Source organism: Antechinus flavipes, chromosome 4, assembly GCF_016432865.1.
Source record: "Antechinus flavipes isolate AdamAnt ecotype Samford, QLD, Australia chromosome 4, AdamAnt_v2, whole genome shotgun sequence".
Taxonomy (NCBI): Eukaryota; Metazoa; Chordata; class Mammalia; order Dasyuromorphia; family Dasyuridae; genus Antechinus; species Antechinus flavipes.
In genome coordinates, this window is record NC_067401.1 from 110,978,888 (window position 1) to 111,005,642 (window position 26,755).

A 26,755-nucleotide genomic window follows, 5' to 3' on the forward strand; every position below is an offset into this window, starting at 1 on the left:
TCAGGATATCTTCCCACAATTAGAACTGTCCAAAAGGGAAATGAACAACTTAAAGAGATGATGGGTTGCTCCTCATTAAACATTTGTGAGTAGAGAGGCTGAACAACTACTGTTTGTGTGTTATAGAGAAGATTCTGTTCCAGCATTGGTTGAATTGATGGCTGCCAAGAACTTTTCCAGTTCTTGAATTGTGATTCTCTATGTTGCTTCTTGAATATGAATGGAAGCTCTTTGAGGTCAAGAACTATTTTGCTTTTTTCATAGTATCTCCAGCACTAGTACAGTACCTGACACAGAGTTGGTCTTTTAATCATTGCTTGGTGTTTGATTTAAATCTTATCAAAATATTTGTAAAGGGTGAAAACATAACACTAATGCTTCCTCATTACCTATGTGAACAATTCATTTCACTTTTCTGGGATTCAGTTCCTGAAAAAAATGAGCATTTGCATTAGATAATAATAGCATCTACCTAGTAGGATTGTATCAAATGAGATATTTGTTTTTTAAAAAATGCTTAGCACAGTGCCTGGCATATTGTAGATACTACAATGATTAAGTCTTCCCCTTGCCTTCCCACTACATAGCTTCTGAAATCCTTTCTTGCTTTAAATTTGGATTTTTTCCTTCTTTACAAGGATAAAAATGGAATACTAAAATAATTATAGTAATAGCTGACACTGATATCACAATTTATAGGGTTTCCCTAATAAACCTTTTATACATACACATTATCTGATTTGCTTTTCAAAACAAACCCACAAACTGGATAACGCGGATTGTTATTCCCCACATCATATATTTTTCTTATAAAGCTTTTTATTTTCAAAACACATGCATAGATAGTTTTCAACATTCAACCTTGCAAAACCTTGTGTTCCCATTTTTTTCTCCCTCCCTTCCCTCCACCCCCTCCTCTAGGTTGCTAGTAATCCAATATATGTTAAACATGTGCAATTCTTCTATATATTTCCATAATTATCATGCTGCACAAGAAAAATCAGATCAAAAAGGAAAAATTAGAAAAACAAAATGCAAACAACAACAAAGAAGTGAAACTATATCCCCCATATTATAAAAGAGGCAATAGAATCTCAGAGATGAAGTTAGTGACTGTGCACAGATCTGCCCTCAGGTCTCTCTAGCCTCTAACGCTGGTGTTGTTTTGTGCACCGTTAGGTACTTCTCCCATGCCCCGGGTTGCTCTTCTACTGTTTCTCCAATTCCCCACTTTCCTCAGCAGACTTTCGCCCTTCCCTCATCCGCTCCGCTCTCCACCTAGCTACCGACAATCTCCTTCCCTAATCCATGAAGGGCTACAGGTAACCACCAGGGGGCAGAATAGACCTATTACCTCTGGTGCGCGCAGTTGGAGGATGGGCGTGGAGAGACCCCAAAGAGCTTACCCTGTTTATTACTTCCTTCTTCCTACCCCCCTCCTATCTCTCGCCCCCCCCCCCCATACACACACACCCATGAGAAAATCCAGAAGGCACCCAGGCATACAGAAAAACCCACCCTGGGGCGGGGACTGTCGGGTTTCAGGCCCGATCTACCGTGCAGAACGAACTGGGAGGGGTTGGCAATGGGTGAGGCTGTTTCGGGAAATGGGGGGGAGTAGCTATTCCAAACTCAACTTTCCTTTCTGCTGGGGACCCAACAAGGAGCGGGGAAGGGGGGAGTCCTGGGAAAGGTCCTAAATGAATCTATATCCCAGGGAATCAGGGACTCTGGGGGCTGGAAGATGCTCTAGTGTCTGCAGCCCTGAACCCTTGTGGTTCCAGAGCTACTAACCTAACCTAATAGTTAGTCTCCGTTCCATTTTCCTCAGCCCAGAAACTGCCCCGGGGCTCAGAAAGAAGATCTGGGTTCCAAGTAGCCAGACTCCCCTCTATGTGGAAAGAAGGAAAGGAGATGAGAGGTTACCAGGTGGAGAAGAAACTCAGAGGGCTGAGCGATCTGGAGCCCAGTGTACCCGAGGGGTCAGGAATGTGTGGGGAGGAGGAGGAAAAGTAGAAGGGGAGGAGGGATTGCGAAGGGGGGGGCGGGGTTGTGTCACCTGTCACCTGTTGGGGCTGTCGGGGCCTCTGGCAGAGGACCGGTATAAAGCAGCGGGCTCCAGAGCCCGACCCAGCTTTTGGGGCAGAACCCGGCCCTGCCTGCTCCGTGCTCTCCTCCGCTGGTTACCACCATGACCCCGGGCATCCAACCCACCCTGGTCCTTGTACTGTTCCTGTTACCTACAGGTGAGGGCAGAGGAAAAACTGACGGGGAAGGGGTGGCTTGGCTCAGACGGTTTTTGTTTTTGTTTTTTGCCCCTGGGCTAGAGTTTTGGTTCTTTTTTACCTCTGCAGAGGGAACTAAAGAAAGAGGGAATCCTGGTGTAAGGGTGATCTGGGGGTCTCTAAGTTGGGACAAAAGCACAGGAGGGAGAAGAAAGGGTCACAGAGACCTAAGACTGAGAAGGGGCCTTACTGGAAAGACTTGGCAGTGGGCAGTGAGGAATCTTGGTTGATTTACCTAGAATATTTTTTTGGGGAGCAGACAGATATGGAAGTTGGAGAGGGGGAACAGAGCAATAATGGAAGAAAATAGAAGCAGAAACCCAGAGAGGGAAGTTATGGGCTAGCAATGGAGTCAAGGAAGGTGAAGTAATATCTGGTGTCTTTGGGTTTCTCCATTCACACCCATCCCCTTCCTAAAATTTCTTCCTTGTGCTTTCTGCCTAAATCTCTCTGGGTCTGTTGTTTCTCCCTGATTTGTTTGGACTCCAGCTTAACCTAGTGTTTCTAACTTCTTATAGCTGTCCTCCACAACACCACTGGCACAGCAATTACAACTACAGCTGCAGACAGAACCAGTAGCAACAGAAATACAGAGAATGACAGTACAACAGCAGTGACCTCACATGCTATAGCTTCATCTAGCACACACAAACCCACATCTGATCACCACAGCATCACAACTGAACATTCTGACAGTCACAGTTCCAACTCCAGCCACCAGAGCATCACAACTACACAACCTGACAGTCACAGCTCCTCCACAACCTCTGGTCACCTTAGCGTCATAACTGAACGTCCTGACAGTCACAGTTCCAACTCCAGCCACCAGAGCATCACAACTACACAACCTGACAGTCACAGCTCCTCCACAACCTCTGGTCACCTTAGCGTCATAACTGAACGTCCTGACAGTCACAGTTCCAACTCCAGCCACCAGAGCATCACAACTACACAACCTGGCAGTCACAGCTCCTCCACAACCTCTGGTCATCTTAGCGTCATAACTGAACGTCCTGACAGTCACAGTTCCAACTCCAGCCACCAGAGCATCACAACTACACAACCTGGCAGTCACAGCTCCTCCACAACCTCTGGTCACCTTAGCGTCATAACTGAACGTCCTGACAGTCACAGTTCCAACTCCAGCCACCAGAGCATCACAACTACACAACCTGGCAGTCACAGCTCCTCCACAACCTCTGGTCATCTTAGCGTCATAACTGAACGTCCTGACAGTCACAGTTCCAACTCCAGTCACCAGAGCATCACAACTACACAACCTGGCAGTCATAGCTCCTCCACAACCTCTGGTCACCTTAGCGTTACAACTGAACGTCCTGACAGTCACAGTTCCAATTCCAGCCACCAGAGCATCACAACTACACAACCTGGCAGTCACAGTTCCTCCACAACCTCTGGTCACCTTAGCGTCACGACTGAACGTCCTGACAGTCACAGTTCCAACTCCAGCCACCAGAGCATCACAACCACACAACCTGGCAGTCACAGCTCCTCCACAACCTCTGGTCACCTTAGCGTCACAACTGAACATCCTGACAGTCACAGTTCCAACTCCAGCCACCAGAGCATCACAACCACACAACCTGGCAGTCACAGCTCCTCCACAACCTCTGGTCACCTTAGCGTCACAACTGAACATCCTGACAGTCACAGTTCCAACTCCAGCCACCAGAGCATCACAACTACACAATCTGACAGACACAGCTCCTCCACAACCTCTGGTCACCTTAGCGTCACAACTGAACATCCTGACAGTCACAGTTCCAACTCCAGCCACCAGAGCATCACAACTACACAACCTGACAGTCACAGCTCCTCCACAACCTCCATATACTATAGTCCCACATCAGTAGCCCCTGACCATCACATTTCCCCTATAATCCCTGGTCACCATAGCAACACATCTGCACCTCCTGACCATCACACCTCAACCACAACCCTTGGTCACCATAGCAACACATCTGCACCCCCTAACTATCACACCTCCAGTACACCCACTAATCATCATGTCACCATAGCTACAAAAAGCACCAAAATCATTACAGCAACAACTGGTAATCAGAAGAGTATTTCTTCAACCCTTTACCAGAAAGTCACATCTGCCCCTGACAATAATCACAGCTCCATATCACAACCCAGTACGATCAGCCAAAGTACCCCTTACCTCCCAGTTGACATTAATGAGAGTGTCATGTTTTTCCTCTCATTCGTCATCACCAATCTGCACTTTAATTCTTCTCTGGAAAATCCCAGCTCCTTCTACTACCGAGAATTGAAGAATTCTATCAGTGGTCTGGTAGGTACCATCCTCTCCCCTATGGGTTGGGAAATCAGACTGTTTTCCTCACCTCCAAATAGCCATTTAATCCTCTGACATCCTGGCTATCCTTCTTCCTTCTTCTCTTTTCCTAGTTGCAGCAGATCTACAAAGACAAGGCATTTGTGACTTTTTCCCTGCTCCAATTCAGGTACCAGTCTACAGATGTGGGTGGTGTTGAGGGTGGGTAGGATACCAGCTTAGATATGGGAAAGAGTACCAGTTCCAGAAGGAGGGGGAAGTATTCTGAACCAGGAGCTGGAACCTATAGGACTTAGGTGCAAATCTCCCTGTGCCCAGAAAGGGCTCTGTGATTACAGAATGTGCTGTGGTCTTCCAAGAGGGCAGCATCACAACCAGTCAAGTACAGAAACTGTTTGCTGAAAATGTGAAGAAAGGTTACCTCTACAACCTGACTATTTCACCATCAGATATAATTGGTAAGTTGAGTGTCCTTCCTACTGCCTCCCCCTGCCCCATATCTGCCAGAGTCATTACTCAGGCACTCTCTGAGAACTTGGAGTCTTCCCCCAAATAGTCTGCTCCCAAGCCAGGAATCCATATTTCCAGGTTTGGTTATTGCCCCATACTTTTGGGTCTCCTTTGACCTAAGTACACAGTCTCCCAGAACACCTTTCCCTTCCGTGGGAGGGGAGCAGGGGTCTTAAAGAAGATGGGGACACAGAACCCTGGGAGAGTTCTTTACACTTCAACTCTTCCATCTAGTCCGTGAGTGGAATTCTGAAGCCTCATCTACTGGCTCTGCTGTGCCTGGCTATGCCATTGCTTTGCTTGTGATAGTCTGTATCCTGCTCGCTTTGGCGATTTTCCACTTTGCTGTCCTGGTAAGTGCTTTGTCCAGCCCAGATATTTGGGTCCTCCCCCATCTTGGCTCCCTAGCCATTACTCACTGTGCCCCTTTGCCTTTATCTCCACCACTCTAGGGGATATCTTACTTCCGCCGGAAACATTATGGACAGCTGGATATCTTCCCATCCCAAGATTCTTATCATCCCATGAACGAGTACCCCCCTTATCATACCCATGGGCGATATGTGCCCCCAGGCAGCACCAAGCGCACTCCCTACGAAGAGGTGAATTTATACTCAGTGGGCACTGGGAAGGCAAGTGTGATTGGCGTCAAGGGACTCGGGATATATTCAGTGCGCAATGGGCACCGAGAAGTGGGCTTGACAGAGCATAGACCTCACAGTGTAGTGAGAGAATCTGAAGGATTTCAAACAGACACCAACGAGGAGTGGGCATTGGAGAACACAGGAGCGTAGTCTCTGCTGGATGGAGAGGGCCAGCACTGGGGGGGAGGATTGAAAAGGGGCCGAGGGCCTGGAAGTGGATGGTCCAGGAAGTCAGGGCGAAGGGAGTTCAGGGAGCCAGTGACCACCTCCCTTCCTCTTCATTCCCTCGGGAGGGTGCCAGGGACACTGGGTGCCCATGGTGCCTGCACCAAGCACTTCATGGCTCAGCAGACTTGGCTCCTATCTAGGCAACTGCCCGGGTGCCCAGAGGGCAGAATGGGTGGTTTCTGCTGCCTGGGGGGGGGAGGGGGTACTAGTCCCTGAAGGGCTACAAGGATGGTACTGTGAGTGGTGAATTTGTAAATGCTTAGGGAGAGGGGCAAACATTTTGGTTTTATATTTATTTTTAGTTTTTGGTTTGTTTTTGGTGGGAAGACAGGAAAACCCAATCGGGATTAGATGAAAGGGGGGTAGGGGTGGCGGCAATTCCCAGAAGGCCCAGAGGCAGCTTTTTCTATTTTCCCCACATACTCCCCTTTCCTCTCCCTCCCTCCATCAGGCTCAGGCCACTTGGTAAATAATTACCATTCTCCACCTTGGGCTAAAACTTAGGGTGGGGGAAGGGAGACTCTTCCCTACTCTCTCCGAGTTCTGTTGCCCACTCCTCGGCCTTTCAGCTCTTTGTCTGGTCCCGCTCTTGGGGGAGGAGGGAATTAAAGGAGCTTGAGATAAGAGGGTGGGGGTGGGAAGACTAAGGCTAAGAGCCGAGCAGAGGGAAGAGGGAGAGAAAGACGTTGTTTACAGTCGCATGGGACTGTTGGTGGGGCCCCGGGCAGGTGCTCTGTCTGTGTTAACCCTGTAGGGGAGTGTGTAGGGGACCCTGCTGCCCTTCTCCACCAAGGGGAATACTGGGGGCACCATGCCCTTCCCTAGTACCTCTTCCCCGTACCCCTTAAAAATGTAACATACACATGTTCCTTCCTCCCCACTCAGATCTCTCCTGGAAATGGTGGCAACAGCCTCTCTTACGTGAATCCAGTGGCCACTTCTGCTAACCTATGAAGGAATCGTGCCAGCCTTGTGCCTAGGGCCAAGCATTGCCGGGAGCACTTCCCCTCCTCTCCCTGGAAGGGAAAGTGAGAAGTGCCCTGAGGGCCCCTTCCTGGAAGGCGCATTAGACCCCCCTCCCCCATCTCCATAATCCATCTCCAGATGTCAGAGATTGCCTGCTGCTATCCCACCCTCACGCCTGCTCCTGAGGGGAAGGAGCCCGGGTGGGTAGGGATGGGGGAAGAGGAATTGTATGTGGTTGAATAAAGCTGATGATCCCACACACAGAGGACATCTCCCAACCTTTCATTCTTCCTTCTTCTGACCCAGCCCACCTTCTAACTACCCTTAAACTCAAAGGCCCCAGTGGGCTTGGGGTAGAACCGCTTTGGGGGGATGGGGCAAGAATTGGAAAAGGAGGGAGGATGGTATGAAATTGGGACGATAGGTGGGCAATGTCTCCAAGTTTTACAGAGGAAGTGAAGGTAAGAAAGTTTAAATGGATTTGTCCTAGGTTATAGGTGTAATAGTGGGACCCGTTGATAATGGTAGGAGTGTTTGAGGGGAAGGAGGAGGATCCTGATGGGAAATTTGGGAGTAGTTTATATCTTGGGACTGAGGATATTGGATAGAGGTGCTTGAAGGTCAATAAGGATTTGAGGGAAAAGGTGAAGAGACCATAGAAGAGGAACGAATGTAGAGGGGATGTTGTGGGAAATGAGTCAGGGATTTTGAAATAGGGGAAAGGAGATGTTTGCTGTAGGTGAGTGCATTAGAAAAGCATGTGAGTTGAGGTGGTGGCTTCTTAGTCTGCCCTAGATTAGCTGTTTGACCTTGGGTATCGATGACTCCCTCCTTTGTGCCTTAGTTATCTCATCTGTAAAAACAAGCAAATTGGACTAGACAATCTCTTAAGGTCCATTTCTCCCCCTCTCCCCTTTTTTTCGCTTTTATGCAATTTTGAGTTCCAAATTTTTTTTTAAGTTTTGACTGATTCTTGACATCTCATTGAGTTACTCACTTCCATTCTAGTTTTTAGTGAAGTTCCAGATTTTTCTCCCCAGCCCCCCAAAGTCCATTCCATTTGTAGCCTCCTGTGTGCTGTGTTCCAAGGGGATTGCTAGTCTTGGCAAGAAGGGGGAGCTGGAAGGAGTGGGGTGACCGGGACGCCTTCTAAGATTGGCAACAATATCTAGGACTACTTGGTAGTGTGAATGGCCTCAGTTTGTCAGAAATCTTGCCCGTCACTACATTTTTGATGATTCCCAGAAGGAAGGAGGAAACGAAACCGAGAGAGAGGAGAGCTCAGTGTCAGAAGGAGTGAGCTTGCCTCACCCTCCCCTCCTCCCCCCAGCCCTAGACGTGCTTGGTTGTACTGGCTCAACCCAGAAAGGGGTTTCTTCTCACACCAAAGCAGGTGGAGCCTTGGTCCCCTCCTTCACCCCTGGCCCCGTGCCGGGGGCAGCTCTATTCTTAGTTGACTTGGTATTAAGTAAATCCCAGGGCAATGATAACAGTCGCAGAGTCAACAGAGCTTCGATAAGAAGGGCTGTGTTAGATCCGGGCACTGGCACGGTCCCAGTTCCCTCCATTTTCAAGGCTGCCCCGACAGCTCCCGAATTAGCTCCTCCTGGCTTTGTCAGCCCCCCCCCCCCATCTGTGGCGGTTTGGGGTCCATCCTTCCCCCCCACTCTGGGAATGAGAGGTGCCACCCTGCCGAGGAGCCACGCCCTGCCTCCTTAGCTGGGTTACCCGACCGATGGGTGGCTAAGGCCTGGCTGCCCGCGGCCCGGGGGAGGGGCCCCTGCCTGTCCCAAAGCGGTCTCCACTCGGAGGGACAGTGCCCTCTGGCGCTCACCTGCGGCATGGCACTGTCAGTGGGGAGGAGGGTGCCCCGTGTGCTGCTTGGAAGGGTGTGGGGGGGCTGGGCGGTCTCCGTGAGTGCGGGCGCCCCTGCCCTGCCCTCCCCGTGCACGCGGTGTGTCCCTGTCGGGGTGACGGGGGGCTGGGGGCTGCCCTAGCTCCTGGGAAAGACCACGGTTTAGTGCAGAGATCTCCTCCCCTGTCAGGGAACTCTAGTGGCCAGCCAGCTTCTCAGGACTGAAATGAGAGTCCTGCTTTCCATCACTGTAAATGCGGCAAAGGGGGCTCTGAAAGGAATGGCTACACCAGGCTGTGTCTGGCATCTTCCTTTATTGGTAGAAACTGTGAAAATAACAGCCGTCGGCACAGACCGGAGCGCTGCCCACCACAGGGGATACAGGGTGGGCACCGGAGATACTGCTCAGCCTCGCCCGCCACGGGGTACTGGGCCCTGCCCACCAGGGCCCCTGGGAAGACTGGCACACTGGCAGTGGGGAATGGGGAGGGCCAAACATGCAGAGGGAAAGGAGGGGAGGACATGCAGCCAGAGAAACTGGGGTACCCCTGATAAAGCAAGCACGACAGAAAGGGGCCCCAGCCCCTCGCTCCCAGCAGGCACCTTCCTGTGGCCGCCTGGGATAGAGTGCCTGGGCCCTGCCAGGCGAGCAAAGAGCTTACCAACCTCGGGTGGGGAGCAGGGAAGTTAGCAGGGCGTCAGTGAGAAATTGGGGGGTAGTCCTCCCTGGGAAGTGTCCCCCAGACCTAGATCCCTTACTCTAAGCCAGACTGAAAGAATCAAGGTACAGTAGTGAGAGGGGATATAGTAGGCACGTGCCCATTCTGGGTGACTTGATTAAGATGCCCAGGCAGGATGGGCGAGGAAATTTGAGTTTTTTTTCCTGGGATGTGTAAACTCAGTAGATCCTATGCCTAGGCCAGGAGAGAGTGAAAAAGGTAGCGGGCAGCCCAGTACCTAGGAATGGTGGAGGATGTACCCGAGCCAAGGAGACTGACGGGGAGTAAGATGAAGCCCTATGGAAGGGTTACAGGAGGCAGTACCAGGGAGGAACTGACAGAAACTGGTCAGGGGACAAGGGGGCAACTAGGAGGAGATGTGGAGGGAAAGCTCCTAAGGGGAGGGAGCCGGGGCAGGGGGTGCCCCCAAGGCTCTGGGAGCCTGGGCCGGGCTTAGGGCTCATGGTGTGGCGTAGATCAGGAATCCAGGAGAACAGGACCCATAGCACCCACCATGTCTGTGGGGCTCAATCCAGCTTGGAGAAGCCCCCGATTGTGACTTTCCTCTCAGGCTTGATACCCACCGGCTCTTGCAGCTGGACCGCACCACCCCCGATAAAGCAGAAGGCCGGACATACAGGCCCCGAGCAGTCCAGCGGGCACTCCAGCAGCCCGCGGAAAGACACAGCATCGAGGAAGGAGACCCGACCCCGCTCATAGTCCAGGCAGATGCCCAGGCGGGGGGGCAGAGGGACGGTGCAGCCAGCCCCAGGCCCGTCTCGGCCCGTCAGCCCCGCCCCGCCACTGCCGCCGGCTCCCAGAAGGATCTTGCCCATGCCGATGGTCAGGAAGGCGAAAGGGGGAGATGCTTCCACGGTAGCGTCTTCTGCTCCACTGTCATGGCCACTGTCTGGGTCGTACCTGGGGAGGGTCCAAAGCGAAGGGCTGATGATGGATGACGGGATCAGGGACCGACCATCCTCTTCTCCTCCCTGCCATTGTCTCCTCCTATGTTCCCTTCCTAAATCCCTCCCCGCAAAGGATCATTATATGTATATAATATATATTATAACTGGGGCCTTAGAAAGAATCCAGCTCAAGCCCCTCCTTTTATAGTTAAGAAAGTTCCCCCAAATTCTCTGAGTAGGGGAGCCGAGCTCGCCTGAGCCCCGGGCCCCTTCCCTTTAGTCCTTAGCCTGCTGCCACAGCCTCTCCCGCCCCCAAGGCCTGGGTTTCCACATGCCCATGGGGCCAAATTGCTCCGTCCCCTTGTCTGCCCCCCCCAGCCCTCCTGGGCCCCGGTGCGCTCCCCCCCCCAGTCCCGCTCTAAGGCCTGACCTGGGGCTGACCACGTCTGGGGCACCCTGGAAATTCTCCTGCAGTTTGCTCTCTAGCCCAACACCCACTTTGACCAGGTAGGAGGCTGGATCCACTGCACAGGCCCAGTAGCTGCGGCCCTGGGTCACGGCCACGTCACCCAGCACGATGTCCACGCTCAGATGGCAGCCCGTCAGCAGTCGCTCGGCTGCCAGGAGCAGAGGCACTCCCGGTATGCTGCGAACTGCCCGTTGGTCCTTGCTGATGGCCAGCCGCTCTCTGCTAGAGCCCCAGCGCCCGTCCAGGAAGAAGTGCAGCACTGGGGGAGAGTGGGCAAGATCGGAAGAACAGGAGGATGGGGAAAGCAGGAGCAAAGCATGGGGAGGGGACTCGGGGAATTGTCAGTGCCCAGGGAGGTCGGGGTTTCAGCAAGACGTCAGTCCAAATTCAAAGGGAGCAGGAGGAAGGGGAGCATCCTCTGGGAGAATGTCCCCCGGCTGTCTCCTCATTTCAAGCCAGACTGATGGGAGGGGAGGAGGGAAGGGACCATAATGGAGGGGCAGGCCTGGGCACAATGCCTGAGCCGGATGGTTTGGGTGCGATGCTCAAGCGGGGTAGAAAGAGAGAGGAAACCTGGAGATTTAATTCCTAGGACAGACAGTGGGACATGAGGGGAAATAGGAATGGGGAGTGAGTATGAAGATAGAAGGCAAAGGATGGGTGTGGGACCCCAGGAAGAATGTTTATGCAAGAGTACAAGTCATTCCCCCACCCTGAGCCCCAGACCCCAACCACTCCTCTGCTGTCTCTAGTAACGGGTACTCTCCTGAGCCCAATAGGTGGGACCCTCTGCCTCTATCCCATCGCACATATTTTCCCATGGCTAAGAGTCCCTGTGTCCATCCCTTAGTTTCTCTTTCATTTTCACCTCCATCTCTTTTCTTTGTGACAACAAACCGGACAAGCTCACTTCCTAGTGCTTTAGATTTAAATCATCAGATATTTACAAAGTCCTTTTACGACCCTTATCTTGTTTAAATCTTATAATAACATGACAGAATAGATTAGATGCCTTATGGTAACATGGGAATTTATTGAGATTTTGATAGTCATGTGGGGTGAGGTGACTGGATCTCTCATTTCAATGATATATAAGAACTCCTACTAATCCAGATTATCGACTGTTTGACCCATATAGTTTGAGAATTTTTGGGGGCACTGAGTGGTGAATTACCCAGCATCACATGGCCAGCAGACTTTAGGGGTGAAAATGGATCACATGGCCAAGTAGGCTTTAGAAGTGAAACTGGGATCAAGCTCTTCCCAAGTCACAGGCCAGCTCTCTCTCCACTTTGCCCTCACTGCTATTGTCCCCAATTTGCAGATGGGAAAACTAAGATTTAAATAGTTTCAGTGAGTTGCCCATGGGTCATTGATTGAAAAAACAGATTTAGAGTAGCGATTTATCGCTTCTTATAAAAAGTCTCACATTTACAGAATGCTTTAAGGTTTGCAAAACACTTTCCCCAGAACTCCATGAGACTGGCAGGATAGAGCATGAACAAATAAGGAAAACCTGGGGCACAGAGAGGCTAAGTGATTTGCCCAAGATTACACAGCTAGTGTCAGAGGATTAAAAATCTAGATTTCTGCTGTCTCCAAGTCCAAAGCTCTTCCCACAGGACCAAGCTATCTCTCATATACCCTAAATCCCTAAGTATTTGTTCTCTTAGCATCCATACCTGTCCCAGTCCCCAGCCCTGGCCCAGCAGCTTACCTGGTGCAGGAGGGGTGTGCAAATGGACATCCTCACTGTACTCTCCATAGCCCGCCTTATTGCAGCCTCTGACCCGAAGCACGTAGACTGAGCCTGGGTCTGGGTTCTCCAGCAGAGCACTGGTCCCTCTCACCTCTTCTCGCCGCTGCCAGCGGGTAGGGCCTGAGGGATTAGGGACATCTGTGCGCCGGAACTCCACAGTGTAGTGCCAAGCAGGAGGGGAGTGTGGGGGCAGCCGCCAGCAGAGGAAAATCTGGTCATAGGCAAAGGTGCGCTGGGTATCGATGACAGGAGCCTCAGGTACTGCAAGAAGAAAGAGCAGGTCAGGACATATGAGGGCCAGCGATGGGATGGGGGAAAGGGGAAAGGAGAGGGCGGGCAGCGGGAGCCCGGAGGGTGAGTGGAAGTGAGGGGTGGGGGATTCCTGAGGAAGGAAGCTGGGAAATGGAGACACTGGCACCCAGGCTGGGACAAGCAGGGAGCAGGCATCTAGGCGATAGGAAAAGAGAGGTATACAAAATCTAGGGAGGAAGAGGAAGAAGACAGGGAGAAATAGACAAGTGGAAAGTAAAGGATGATAGAGGAAGCACAGTATTGCAGGGAGAACACTAACTAGCCTGGGAATCGGAGGCAGGATGGACACTCTTCCTAGCTTTGCTGCTACTTAGCAGGATAATTTGAGCAAGTCACTTGGATCTTAAGGGGCTTCGGATTCCTCATCAGTAAAATGGGGGGGGGGGTCCTGGGCCTATAACTGACCTCTAAGGTCCCCTTTAACCCTAAGTGATGAGTGGGGACAAGGAAAGAAGACAAGAAAGGAGAGAGAAGGGAAAAGCTCCCTAGTACACAAATCAATAAAAGAATAAGGAGAGGAAGCAAAGAGATGGTGGAAGGGAGAGAGCAGGGAACAAAAGCGAAAAAAGGAAAGTGAAAATCAGATGGAAGACAAAGGTGAGGTAAGTGAAAGGGGAAAGGCCAGGAGAAAGGAAGCAGAATTGCTGGCGGAGGAATCAATGGTCACAAGTCAAGAGGGACCATCGAAAGGCCCCATGGTAGGAAAATCAGAGAGGTGGCGAAATGAGGAGAGCTCTGGGGGTGGGGGAGCAGGGCAGAGTAGGACAGAGGGCCCAGCGGGAGGGCAGGGCCCCCGGGGCAGGGGCCAGTGACTTGCCTGGGGTGCTCCGGAGCAGACTCCGCCGTGGCCACAGCCTATAAACAAAGAGAGGGAGAAGCAGCGCTGAGCGGAGCTCAATGGAGCCAGGGTCGGGGGCTGAGCAGGGGCTGGGCGCTGGGGAGGCTGAGGGCAGGGCAGGGAGGAAGCTCTCTGAAGTGGACACTGCCCCCCGGGCCCGCTGCCAGGAAGAGGGAGGAGAGGTTAGGGGAGGTGGGAGAGGGGACAGGGTCTGGCCACCTCATTACCTCTTAGGAAGCTGAGCTCAGTCAACAGCTTCATCTCACGCCCCACATCCAGCTGACAGTGGCGAAAGGAGGAGCTGGTAGCTGGACGGAAGTTCTGAAGAGCCTCGGTTGCGCGGGCGATCCTAGAGAAGGAGGCAGGTGATGGTGGTCAGCAGAGACCTCACACCTCTTGCACCCTGGCACCGGACCTGGCTCCCTGGCATCTCATAGATGGCTCTGGCCCTAGCACTGGGTTTCAGAGCCCATCCCACCCCTTAAGCCTCAGTCCTGTTCTATAATATTTTTCAGAGCATCCAAATAAGCCCTGGAAGCTCAAAGAACCAACTCCACCCTTTCCATTAACACGGGCATCTGCTGTCACTTGTCTGCACACGAAGAACTTTAGAGTATTTTTCCTTCCTCCTCCTTTCATGCCCTCCATGTTACTGCCTTGTTCTCAGCCCTGCCCCGCTCTGGAGAAGGGCTTCCTCGCACGGTGCCCGGTGAGTACCTGTGGTGTAGTTGCTTGGCAGCCTGTACAAAACAAGGCTGGTCAGTCTCTTTGAGGACCTCCTGAGCATAGCCCACTAGTCCCGAGCCATCCAGCAGGCTCCGGTGCTCCTGGAGCTGGGCCCCGAGCCGGGCTAGCCGTTCCTGCTGGCATTCATCAATGGCCTGCAGCAGAGTTGCCCGCTTCTCCTCCAGCACTGCACCCAGCCCCCGCACCAGCTGAGCCACTTCCTCCTTTGCTTGCTGACCACTCACCTGCCCAAGGGAAGAGAAGGGCACAAGGAACATGATTTTCCATCTTTCTTCCACTGGGCCCTTCCCCAACTTTTTGGGCATCCAGCATCACTGCTAGTTCCCTAAGTATATGAATTAACACTATCTTCACCTCGAGAGGTAAAGGGACAAGATGCACGGCCCCTCGGTGGACCCTTGCTCACTCATGCCAGACACTTCGCCTGTATCATTGCCCATTCCCCTAGGCTTCCAAAACAAACAACTTGGCAGAAAACATCAATGCTACAGCTATCCAACAGCTATGCCAACTTTCTGGGCACCTGTGCCAACCTTTGGGGGCTGAATATTAATTCTTAGGGTATTTATGCTACTTCCCTTTGGGACTTTCCCTAGACTACCTGTCCCTATTTGCATCTTTCTATTCACTAGAATCCACGTCAACCTTGCCACATGCACCAAAGTATCCGACAACTTTTGCTTACTTATCACCTCAGACAATTCCAAGGCACCCTAAAGTTATCTCCTTTCAGAACCATCAGAGCTCTGTGACACTTTAGCCAGCCCTACCCACCCTGCCCTGGCACCACGCCTGCCCCTGTGCCCTCCCTCACCTCTGTGTGCCTCACTGTCTCCTCCAGCTCACAGATCTGGGTTTGTACAGTGTCCTGATTTCCCAAAATATATGTCAGGCTCTTTGTCAGTTTCTCCTGTGAAGGAAGAGAGAAGCGGGCATTATGCCCGGGCACAGGAGGAGTTTTTGCCCCCGTGGTGAGAAAGATCAGATCAGTGTGGCACAGAGTGATTGTGTAGTGGGGTGGGGAGAGGCGAAGAGGAGGGGGCTAAAGAATGACGACTACTCACCTTCAGAGCCTGGTAGGCACTGAGCACGGGTGTAATCTTGTGCCCGCTGTGGGTTCGCCGAACCCGGCAGAGCTGGCACACTAGCCGCTGGCATGTCTTGCAGTAGTGAGAGACTTCTTCTTTGTGGTCTGGGCACATCAGACCCTGCAGAGAGAAGGCAACGGTATTAAGAAATCCTTCTTAGTCTCCCAGATGCCTGTGTTTAGGTGCCATAGGCAGAGGTAGCACTTTTCCTGGGAACAGCTGGACTGTAAGAGCCTTAGGGAGCACTACAGCAAGAGGGGCTTTTTTTAGGTGCAAGGAGGAATCTAAAATTAAGAGCATCATTTTGGGTAGTAATGGGTGCCCTTCAAATACAGGATGGGATTCTGGGTAGCACTTAGCACCAAACTGCTTATCCAGTTCTTTGTTTGAGTACATCACCGATACTTTATCAGTGGCAAAGATATCAATTGGGTGTGTTTCTGTGCGGGCATACAGGCACACACTGCGTTTTTATATAAACATCTAATCATTTGCAGATTGCTCGATGATTCTCTGGGTGCCCACATATCCAAGGCCCTTGGTAGCAAGGAAGCACCATACTGCAGTTGACATAATGCTATACAGAACTTCCCTCTCCTCTAGCTCTTTAGGCATCTGCAGAGGGACCCAGAGGGTTGACTGGCAAGACCTGCTCACCTTCGGGCGAAAAGTGAGGGTGGGCAAGGTGGGTTCATGCTGGGCCTTCTGAGTGCCCCAGGGGTGGTAGAGCTTGAAGCACTCGTTGCAGAAGGTGGCACGGCACTCGGTACAGCCCTTGGTGGCCTCCAGAGGTGGGGGTTTACAAAGCTGGCACAAGATGGCACCACCCACACTCACACTCTGACGGTACCGCTCCACAACCCGCTCTAGAGTCAAGTTACGGAAGAGGCCATTCAGGCCCCGCTCGCCCAGCTCCACATCACCCTGGCATGCTGGGCATGGGAACATCACAATCTGGGGGTGCAAGGCTCCCCGTTTCCGGCCAGGGTATGTTCCAAAACCTGAAGGAGAGCATGAGGAGGGAGATGGAGAGAGGGGAAAGGGGGTATGTGTTAATTCCAATCCTCAAACCACAGCTGGTGCCACAGCTGGGACACAAAGAAAATTATCCCCTAAACAGGTGCCTTTTCATCAGCAGAAACCAAAATATCACTAGACAAGGAGACAGAGAAGACATTTGTCCCTCACTTCCTTTTCCCCTCATTTCTCAGGCAGACAACCTTTAGCTTTTCTGTACTTCACTCTGACAATTCCTGCTTTATGGTCGTTTTTGATTATCACCCACCTCCCCACCCAACCTTTCCCACCTGAATTCAGCATCCCCACCTGACTTGAGCAGCCTGTCCAGGCGGTCTGCTTTGGGCAGAGTTCTACGGCCAAGGCGGGGACTTCGTGTGGAAGGAGTGGAGGCAGGTGAGGTGGGCTCAGAGCTGGGATCCCCAGTGTGGGTCCCATAACCCTGCTGCCCCAGAACTTCCCTGGCACAGGCCTGGCATACATTGTGGGCACAGGGCAGCACCAGTGGCTGCTTGTACATCTCTTGGCAGACAGGGCACAGCAATTCCCTCTCCATGTTCTTCATGCTTGTCTGAAGGGATGAAGGAGAAGGGGGAAGAAAGGGAGAAGGGATTTTAAGGGGCCTGGCATTTTTTTCCCTCACCTCATTTTAGACCCTTGGATAAAACCGAAGGACTTGATATTTGGATTTTTGTATGAGGTTGGAACGGCTGGGTCAGGATCTCCAGAGAAAAAGGCAGGAAAGGAAAGAGCCCACTCTTCTCATACAACCACCCACTTCTGCGCTCCCAAGCCCAGTTTCAAGCTAGTAACTGATCTGACCTGCCTTGCACACCCCGAAATACAACACCCCTCTTGCCTCAGTTTCCCTCAGTAAAGGGTCGGCACAGGGAGACCTGTGGGCGGGGCCATGGTTTTCCCCATTCCCATCCCCTCCTCTTTCCTAGCTCTGCAGCAACCCGGCCGCATTTCTCCGCACCCCCCTCCCCCCTTCCTCACCTGCCCGCCGCCCCCACTCCCCTCTCTCAAGCACGGACGTTTTGCTCAAGGACACAATCCCTTAGACTGCATGGATCCCAGGCCCAATTCTCTCTAGCGCTCTGCCAGCGGCTGCTCCCTCTCCTGTCCCTGTCCTTTCTAAGGGCTCCATTCCCTGTCCTCCTCCTCCTCCCTGACCCTGCAGCGTTTTCAGACCTCCGAACCAATCCGTCTGCTAGCTTCGATCGCCCCTCCGTACGATTCACCTCCCACCGTCGCCATCCCACTGTATCGCTTTCTGCCCCGCCTCCCATCCTCCAACAGCACAGCATCCCTAGCTGCCCCCCAAGGGAGCTGGGGGTAACGAGGGCCCCGCCCCCTCCCCCTCCCCACCGGAAGTAGCCTCTCCCATTTTCAGTGGTAGTGGGGGGCCCCCAGCTGTCCCCTCCCTCACGTTCTCCTTCCCAACCTCACCTTGTTCCCTCTCCTAGCAGCCATCCCGGCCAGGGGCGCAGCTGACACAAAGGAGGGAGGGAAGGAGGTGGGGGGGAGTCGGGTTGGCACCGCCCCTGGGAGCGCCGGGCACGGGGTTGCCATGACAACCCAGGGCTCGGAGGCGCACGGGGGTGGGGGTGAGAGTAGGGGTGAGGGGCAGCGGGGGTGACATGGGGTGCGGTCAGGGGAGAGGTGGAAAGCGAGCTTTACACCTCGAGGGGAATCACTTCTATGATCCCCTCATCAGTTCTCCAAGCACACACTCCCCTCCAGAGTATCCTTGGTCCCCTCTGACATCCCTCCATCCCTCCTGTCAAGCCCCCTTCTCAGTTACCCCAGACCCGAAAACCCCGGGCAGATGCCCTCCGGACCTATGCCTTAAGCCGCCGCGTTCCCCCACCTCGACATCTGGCGAGCCTCCCCAGCAGCTGTTCACAGCTTCCCCAAGTCCCATCTCCTAGACGCTTTACTCCATTGCAACCCAAAGCCGGTTAGCAGCTTCCCTCTTCACCGCGTGTCCCCTCGTATCTTCTCTTCCCTATCCTTCTTCACACCTGCCCCCAGCTTCGCACCCCAGTATCTCTCTTACCTTCGGGGCTGCAGCCCGGCATCCGCACCTCCGACAGACCCTCCCCTCCACCTGTTCGGTGGCTGTCGCCAACTCCGGGTCCCTGACTCGTCCCCCGGTCCCTCGCCCATGACCACTTCTCCCCAGCTTCCCACCAGTTCCCCACTTTCCCCCCTCCATCCCCAACTCACGCTGATGCGGACCAGCGCATCCATGATGGAAGTAAAGGTCTGCAAGTCCTCACCCTCAGCCATGGCTCTCTGGATGCTCCCTGCCCACCCCCACCCCCCAAATTCCCCCCCCTCCTCCGGTGCCTGATGTGTCCGATCCAGGCTTCGCCTATGAGCCCCCCTAGCTTAATGCAGGAGTCGGGGTGGGGTAGGGGGTGGGGGAGGGAACATTGACTGGGGGGGGCTTGGGGTGGGGCACCACTGCGCATGCTCCAGGGACCGGCTTCTAACGGCGCGGGGGGGGGGGGGGGGGCGCAGAGAGCAGAGAGGGTGCGGAAGGTGGTGCCGGGGGTGGCGGGAGGGGGGTGTGATGGAAGAATGGGACTCTCCCCCACGTGGTTCCCCGCGAGGGGGAGGATAACCTAGAAAGTGGGGAGGCGGAGATTTGGGGAGACTGCTCTTGCTGTGCTGTCATCCTGCTCCCTGAAGCACCTTTACTCCTGTCACATAGCCGTGGTGGGCATGTGCACACCGGCCGCCGTCCCCCAGTCCTCACCCTTCAGAACTGTCGGACTGGGGGAGGCCGACACCATTCGGGAAGGGAGCGGGGTCGGGGCCGTTGGGGTCCGTAGGGAGGGGCGACCTGAGTCTTGGAATTCGCTATGCAACAAGCATCGGGGAGGAGTGGGCAGAGTGGGCCCGGGGGGATGGGGGGCGAATTGGACACGCACACATCCGGGATGATGTAGAGGGAACTGGAGGCAGTGGATCCGGCAGTGCATAGGAGATGAGTACAACGGGCACGGAATGGATGCCTGGGATGCACTAGAACAGGGGAGAGTGTTCTGTGGACCAGCAGAGTGACAGGGCAGGGGCGGTGGCTAGAGCTCGGATTCCTTGCACTTCTTCCTCCTCTCCGACAGATGGCGACGTTTTCAGGAGCAAGGAGGAGGAGTCGAAGAGGGGGAGGGAAAGGGGGAAAAAAGGGCCGAATCTTGACGCATGCGCACAACTCTCCGAGTCCGGTTCGGTTTCTTCCTTTCTCTGGGCAGGGGGTGCCGAGCCGACCCGCACGTGGAGCATCATGGGTAACCGGACCGGGCAGAATCTGGCTGGGATCCCCTGGGAGGGTTGGCTCGGGTACTGCCTGGGTGGGAGTGGGAGCGCTGCTGAATCGGAGCCCGAGGCCTTGGCAGTGCTGACGTGGCCGGCAAGCTTCCATGGGCAGGGCTTCAGTCGAGACTGAGCGCTGGAAGGATCCTGGTACACCTCTAATTCCCATTTTACAGATGAGGAAACTGAGGTTCAGAGATCCGAAATGACCGTCCCGAGGCTACCTAGAGGCATTCGGGATTCGAACTCAGGGTCAGCGTTCTGCTCTGTGCTGTCTTCTCATAGACTGATTGATTGAATGGGGCATTATCTGGGAAGTGTAGGTGTTAGTGGGAGAACCGGCCATTACCGGCGCATTATTGAGGAGTTAGCTGGAAACTACACTCGATTATGTTCACTGGAGAACATGGGTGGGCGTAATTGGTTTCCTCCTCTGGAAAATGGCATCCGGGAAAGCCCCAACCCGAACGCAGGGGTTCCAGTTTTTTACCCGGGATCTCTTGTTTTAAAAACACTTCAGTAACCATGCCTTGCCGGAATGAGCTTCCTTTGTAACCTCGCCTTTGGGGGTCCCCAAGGGCCTGCCGGGGAGGTTGGTGACCGCGAGAAAGGGTCCCACCGGCGTGGCCCTCATCGCCTCCACCATCGTCATTATTAGGGCAGGAGACTAGGCGTTAGGAAGTCACCAAGGGGCCCGGACGTTTGGCACGGTTTTGGGGTGCTGCTGGGGAACTGTGAGTCGCGGGGTACCCGGCCGCAGCGGGGCTAGTCGGGGTGCGCCCCCGCTAAAATTGTTCCTTCTTCCCTCCTCCTTTTTCCCTTTCAGTCGTGGGCACGGGCACTTCTCTGGCCCTCTCCTCGCTCCTGTCCCTGCTGCTCTTTGCCGGGATGCAGATGTACAGCCGGCAGCTGGCCTCCACCGAGTGGCTCACCATCCAGGGGGGCCTGCTGGGCTCAGCGCTCTTTGTGTTCTCCCTCACCGTATCCTTTCCAGGCCGAGGGGCAGAGAAGGGGGAGGGAGACCAGAGACTCCCGGGGAGAGGCCTTGGCTTCAGTCCGGTAGGAGGAAAGGTCGGATAGAGAGATGGAGATGGAGGAATGAATACAGGTTACATGTACAGAACATTATGTACATGCGCATATTAGAAAGAGGTAGAGATAAATGGAGATATGGAGACAAGGAGATGGATGTATAGAGATATCAATTGGTGGAGACGAATGAGTACAGATTATACACATATATACACAGATCTTATATATGTATAGAGAGAAGGAGAGGGGTAGAGATAAATGGAGAGAGAGAGAGATAGAGAGAGAATATCTATGGGTGGAGATGGAGGAATGAATACAGATTACACATAAACAGATCATGTATATGGAGAGAGAGATGGAGATAGATATAGACATTTAGCTACAGAAGTAGAGATATTGATAGATGGAGAGAAATGGAGAAACAGAGATGGCTATGGAGATAAATATAGAGATACAGAAGTAGAGATATCAAGAAGTGGAGATGGAGGAATGAATACAGATTATACATATATATGTACAGATCATACATATGAATATTTATATATATAGAGAGAGGAGACAGAGATAAATGGAGAGAGAGATATGGATGAGAGATATATATATATAGAGAGAGAGTAGAGATACAGATGGAGACAGAAATATATAAATATCTATAAATAAACAGGTAAATAGATAATATTGGGAGAGAAATAATAGGCGAAGAGAGAGAACCTATATAACACTAACATAACAGAGTTGTTTTAAGGATGATATTCAGTAACCTCCAAAGAGTCAATGAAATGTGTCATTTCCATTCTCCTTAATCTCTTCACCTCAGGCCTTCAACAATTTGGAGAACTTGGTCTTTGGTAAAGGGTTCCAAGCCAAGATTTTTCCTGAGAGTAAGTGAGAATCTGGAGAGGTCTGGTGGACACTGGGATATTGGAGCCCTTTCCTCCTATAGAACTGGATTGATTGGGAAAGGGGAACTGTAGAGAATATATAGGAGACAATCAGGGGAAGGGAGTGACACGTTATGTGGGACTTGGCTTACAGATACAATTTTTCTTCCCTTCTCCATTAATGGTCAAACATCTACTCCAATACAAAAAGGATTTATTAAGTACTTTCTGTTTGCCAGGAACTGTCCTGTGCTGGGTGCTAAAGTTAAAAGACAAAACAAACAAACAAAAAAAGCCCAGACCTTGCCTTGAATGATTTCATGTTTACTAGGGGATACAATTTGTAAACAGGTAAGTAGATATATGATAATTTGAAGAAAGAACACTAAAAACTAGGGGAAGCAGCTAGGTGGCACTATGGACATAGTACTGGGCCTGGCGTCAGGAAGATCTGAATTCAAAGTCATCCTCAGATACATATAAACTGTTATTCTGGACAATCCAGTCACTTAACTGGTCTCGGACTCTTTTTCTTCATTTGTAAAATGGGGATAATGGAATTTACATCTCAGGATCATTGTGAGGATAAAATGAGTTAAAATTTGTAAAGCATTTTACTGACTCTGAAGTACTACATATAACTACAATCATCATCATTATTATAATTATATTGTGTCTGCTAGTAAAGAAGGCCCCTGAAGCCAAAATAATTCATCACCTACTTTGCAGGGAAGGTGAGCTAGATGAGATGGACAGTTTTATTCCAGGTTTTGTTTTCTTCTTTTTTTTTTTCCCGGCAAGGAAAAGGGACCATAGAATCATAGATTCAGGTAGAACCTGAGAGGTCACAGTCCAACTCTCTTCCTTTACAGATGAAGAAACTGAGGTGCATAGTGGTTAAGTGACTTGCCCCCAGTCACAAAGGTAATTAATAATTTAATGACAGGGCGACGATCCTACCTCTAGATCTCTGACAACAACAGTTTCCTCCCCAGAAAGAGTGAGTCAGAGGCCAGACTGCTTTTTAGCTTCTGAAGCAGACACTCACCACAGAGCTTTTGTATTGAAATATTGAACACATTCTAAAAATTACCTACCCCAAAGCCAAATAGAGCAGATTTTAAAATTCTCTCCTTGACTATTTAGGTGGTAGAAAGTTGACTGGATTTTGTTATTTAATGCAAACTTCAGAGTAAATTGGATCCAATCCTTTCATATCATAAATGAGGAGACTGAAGCCCTGTGAGCTTCAGTACTTACCCAGCTTGTGAAAGTCTGAGGCATGATGTGAAGCCAGGTCTTTCTGACTCCTAAGTCCAATGATATATATCCATTTTATTAAGCTTCCTATCTGGACAGGACAAATGGCACCTGTACACAGTACATTTTTTTTCTTTTTTCCCAATAGTTTTTTATTTTTCCAAATACACATATAGTTTCCTACATTCATTTTTATAAAACTTTTCAATCCAATTTTTTTCTCCTTCTCTCACTTTCTGCCTCCCCAGGATAGCAAGTGATCCTGATATATGTTAAATATACACAGTAAATTTTAGTGAAGCTGTGCCCCTAAATCCTAGACAGAAATATGCCTCTTTTAAACCTCTAGTCCATAAAATTGAAATCCATTCATGTTCCCCAGATGATCCTTTCTCTTAAGTCTTAATTGGTCCTGCTGCAGGCTTTTGGGATTCCTTCTATCCAGACCCAGAGATGGAGGCCAGCAAAGAGAAGTAGTTGGCTGATTCTCCAAGAGGCTAGAACCCTGAGAGTTTAATAGTTATGACAAAGGACATATATAGCACTTTAAAATATGCAGGGGTTTTTTGTGATTTAAAAAAATTCATTTAAGCTTCACAGTAGCCCTTGTAGGTTAGTGCTGCTATAGGTGGTATTATCATTTTATATATGAGGAAATAGGTTTAGGAGAGAGGAAGGGGGTGGGGAAAGAAAAGAATAAGCATTTATTGTTTATGTGCCAGGCCCAATGCTAAGCTCTTTTTAAAATAGTATCTTTTTTGGTCTTCACAATACCCTGTGAGTCAGGTGCTTTTATTATCCCCATTTTACAGGTGGAGAAATTAAGGCAGACAATGGTTAAGTAACTTGATATGACCACACAGCCAGTCAGGATCCAAAATAAATGTGAATTTAAATCTTCTGACTCCAAGTCTAGGCCTGAGTTCCCTCTGATTGAATGATTAAGAGAGAGAAGCTTGTTGGGGGCTAAGCTGTGACTTAAACCCCTATCTTGTGCTGGGGAGGACGACTGCCCTCTGCCATGTTGCCTGTTCCAGTTATTCCTATAGGGTCAAGACATGATGAATTGCCCCAAATTGTGTTCCCTCCCTGTGTGGCCCTAAGTTCCTCCTGAGCCCTCAGTCTGAGTTCTGCCCTCTGCTTCCTCCCTTCCAGTTCTCATCTGCCTTTTACTGGCTCTCTTTGCCTCCGGCCTCATCCACCGCGTCTGTGTGACCACTTGGTAAGTCCGTGCATCGTGCTGCTTCCATGTTCGCCCGCCTTCCTTACTGCCTCATGCTCTTTTGTCTAATTTACTTCAGTTTTTTAAGGATCCATGATTCCCTGTCATGGATGTTCCTTCTAGCCACGAATTAGACGATCCCCACGGGTCCCTGTAGTCGTCTTACAGCCAGTGTGGTGATGAGCATCTCCCTTCAGCTTGCAGGCTGCTGCCCGTCATCACCAGGCCCAAAGGCCTTCCCAGGGTAGCAGTACTGAGGGCACTGCCACGAGGCACTCAGCCCCGAAAATGGAGCAGCAGAGGAGAGAGAAGGTCATAAAGGCCATCTCCCTCCCACCTCCCCTCTGCCTCCATCCCTCATCCCCATTCCATATTTCAGGACAAACGCCCTGGGGGATATCCCTGAAGGATTCAGTTGCTGGGCCTGACATATATGAGGAAATAGGTTTAGGAGAGAGGAAGGGGATGGGAAAAGAAAAGAATAAGCATTTATTGTTTATGTGCCAGTTTGGGTTACTGACATGCCCTTTTTGCTTCCTTCTCTGGGCAGCTTCATCTTCTCCATGGTCGGTCTTTACTACATCAACAAGATCTCCTCTGCTTTGTATCAGGCAACCGCACCAGTCATTGTCCCTGCCAAGGTTACAGGCAAAAGCAAGAAAAGGAACTGACCCTTCAGTGACCAATAAAGCGGATTCTTTTGTAACCCAGTGTGTGGTGGTCTATTTTGGGTCGTGTTAACAGTGGTGTGCTGGTAAATTTTTAACAACTGTCTTTCTGGAGGAAAGAAACCACATGCGTGATATACTTTGAAACGTAATCCTTATTATTAACATTTTCTCCATCACTAAATTAAATCTAATCTAGATAGACAACAAAATAGTAAATCAAGCCATGATTTGTATTGTTTGCTGATTTTTGAGATGTAAATGCTCACAAGGAACATTTAACAACCAATTCTCTTGAGCAGGTATGAGCTGGTTCCAGCATGCCTGTTAGTGAATAATCTTTATCCAAGATGAACAGAGGATTCATGTTTTTTTTTTTTTGTTTGTTTTTTATGGCAGATTTTAGTTGCTTTCCTATGTTTGGATTTTGGGTAGATGACTTGGAAGGAACTTGGAAGGTCATCTGGCCCAACACCCTCATTCTATAGATAATGGAAACGAGGTCCCTACAATTTAAGTGGTTTCCCCAAGCTCATGTAGTGAGCAATAGAGCTGGGTTTTAATCCAGATCTGAATTCAGACATGGCTTCTTTGTGACTCTACTGCCTGCATTTTTCTGTGATCTAACAATTGTTCCACCATTTGCTTGCTTTTGACCTTTCTTTAGCTCAAGCAGTGATTAGCAATCTTCAGCTCAGAAGGATGAGAACATTATAGATTTTGGAAGAGAAACTAGAACACAGTTCCGACCAAGAAAGAGGCACTGGGATGGGACAGTGAAAGAAATGTCAATAAGATTCTCTCCTTGATAGAGTCTCCTTCCACAAATCAGCCCTTTCTGACTTCTATTTTGTTCCCACTTCCCATTCTAGCTGAAGAAATAGCCTCATTAACACTTCATCATCCTGTACCTTTGAGACATTTTTTGCTCCATCCCCTCCTAACTCCATCTTTACCTCTACATCCTACTCCCCCAACGTTTAGCCAACTTGACAGCTCTAGCCCTCCTTGAGAAGCATTTTGTCCTATTGGATGAAGTGCAAGCTTTGGAATGAGAAAGACCTGCTAACAAGCCACTTTTGACAATAGCTTTGATAGCAGGAACAATTCACCTAAGCTATTTCCTCTGTAAGATGGGCATAATAATGCCTACAACATTTATCACACATGATAAGTGCAAATGCTTTAGGAACTTTAAAGCAAAATGTAAATCTAAATTATTTATATGGACAGTAATGCAATCCCAATAAACTTTGGATGGAAAATACCATCTGTATCCAGAGAAAAAACTATGGAGACTGAATGTGAATTGACATATATTCACTTCTCCCCACCCCTGTTTCTTCTAGTGTTTTTTTTTTTCCCTTTCATGATTTTTGTCTTTTGTTTTTACTTTTCTTTCCCAACATGATTCATAAGAAAATATGCAAAAAATTAGAATATATGTATAACAATTTTTTTTACATGTAACTGGGGAAAACAAATTAAAAAAAAAAAACTTATATGGACAGTAAAAAAAGTTTGGCAGAAGGGAAGGAGATGAATTTGAATTTGATTCCTGATTCAACCCTTTGCTAGCATGTAAACTAGAGCAAGTCACGTCTCTAGATTTGTTTCTCATCGAGGGTAAACTAAAATATCCCTGAGCTTTGGAAAAATTTGTAAAAAAAAAAAAAAAAAAGACTACATAAAAAAGAACATGA

At 50.5% G+C, this 26,755-nt stretch overlaps 3 protein-coding genes across 7 annotated transcripts; 2 read left to right on the forward strand and 1 right to left on the reverse strand.

The window, feature by feature from the left end:
* The first annotated feature begins 2,116 nt into the window (after window positions 1-2,116).
* On the forward strand, window positions 2,117-7,216 carry MUC1 (mucin 1, cell surface associated). Its single transcript, XM_051996608.1, has 7 exons — window positions 2,117-2,246; window positions 2,804-4,602; window positions 4,719-4,774; window positions 4,924-5,063; window positions 5,350-5,468; window positions 5,568-5,717; window positions 6,873-7,216. The coding sequence occupies exons 1-7, from the start codon at window positions 2,192-2,194 to the stop codon at window positions 6,939-6,941; spliced, it is 2,388 nt and encodes a 795-aa protein (XP_051852568.1). The 5' UTR covers window positions 2,117-2,191; the 3' UTR covers window positions 6,942-7,216.
* Window positions 7,217-9,103: 1,887 nt separating this feature from the next.
* On the reverse strand, window positions 9,104-19,006 carry TRIM46 (tripartite motif containing 46). 4 transcript variants are annotated; one of them, XM_051993882.1, is made up of 10 exons: window positions 18,898-19,006; window positions 16,975-17,236; window positions 16,306-16,649; window positions 15,625-15,768; window positions 15,375-15,470; window positions 14,531-14,784; window positions 14,041-14,162; window positions 12,622-12,924; window positions 10,866-11,163; window positions 9,104-10,448 (listed from the first exon to the last, which is right to left on the reverse strand). In XM_051993882.1, the coding sequence occupies exons 1-10, from the start codon at window positions 18,958-18,960 to the stop codon at window positions 10,055-10,057; spliced, it is 2,280 nt and encodes a 759-aa protein (XP_051849842.1). In that variant the 5' UTR covers window positions 18,961-19,006; the 3' UTR covers window positions 9,104-10,054. The 4 variants fall into 4 exon arrangements, with proteins under 4 accessions (XP_051849842.1, XP_051849843.1, XP_051849840.1 ...); XM_051993883.1 differs by lacking the exon at window positions 18,898-19,006 and adding an exon at window positions 18,118-18,168 and having other exon boundaries at window positions 16,306-16,514; XM_051993880.1 differs by lacking the exon at window positions 18,898-19,006 and adding an exon at window positions 18,118-18,168.
* An 839-nt stretch (window positions 19,007-19,845) lies between these two features.
* On the forward strand, window positions 19,846-25,090 carry KRTCAP2 (keratinocyte associated protein 2). Of its 2 annotated transcripts, none has more exons than XM_051993884.1 (5): window positions 19,846-19,964; window positions 20,816-20,970; window positions 21,839-21,902; window positions 24,318-24,384; window positions 24,935-25,090. In XM_051993884.1, exons 1-5 carry the CDS (start codon window positions 19,961-19,963, stop codon window positions 25,053-25,055), a joined length of 411 nt encoding a protein of 136 aa, XP_051849844.1. In that variant the 5' UTR covers window positions 19,846-19,960; the 3' UTR covers window positions 25,056-25,090. The 2 variants fall into 2 exon arrangements, with proteins under 2 accessions (XP_051849844.1, XP_051849845.1); XM_051993885.1 differs by lacking the exon at window positions 19,846-19,964 and adding an exon at window positions 20,138-20,241.
* Window positions 25,091-26,755: the final 1,665 nt, after the last annotated feature.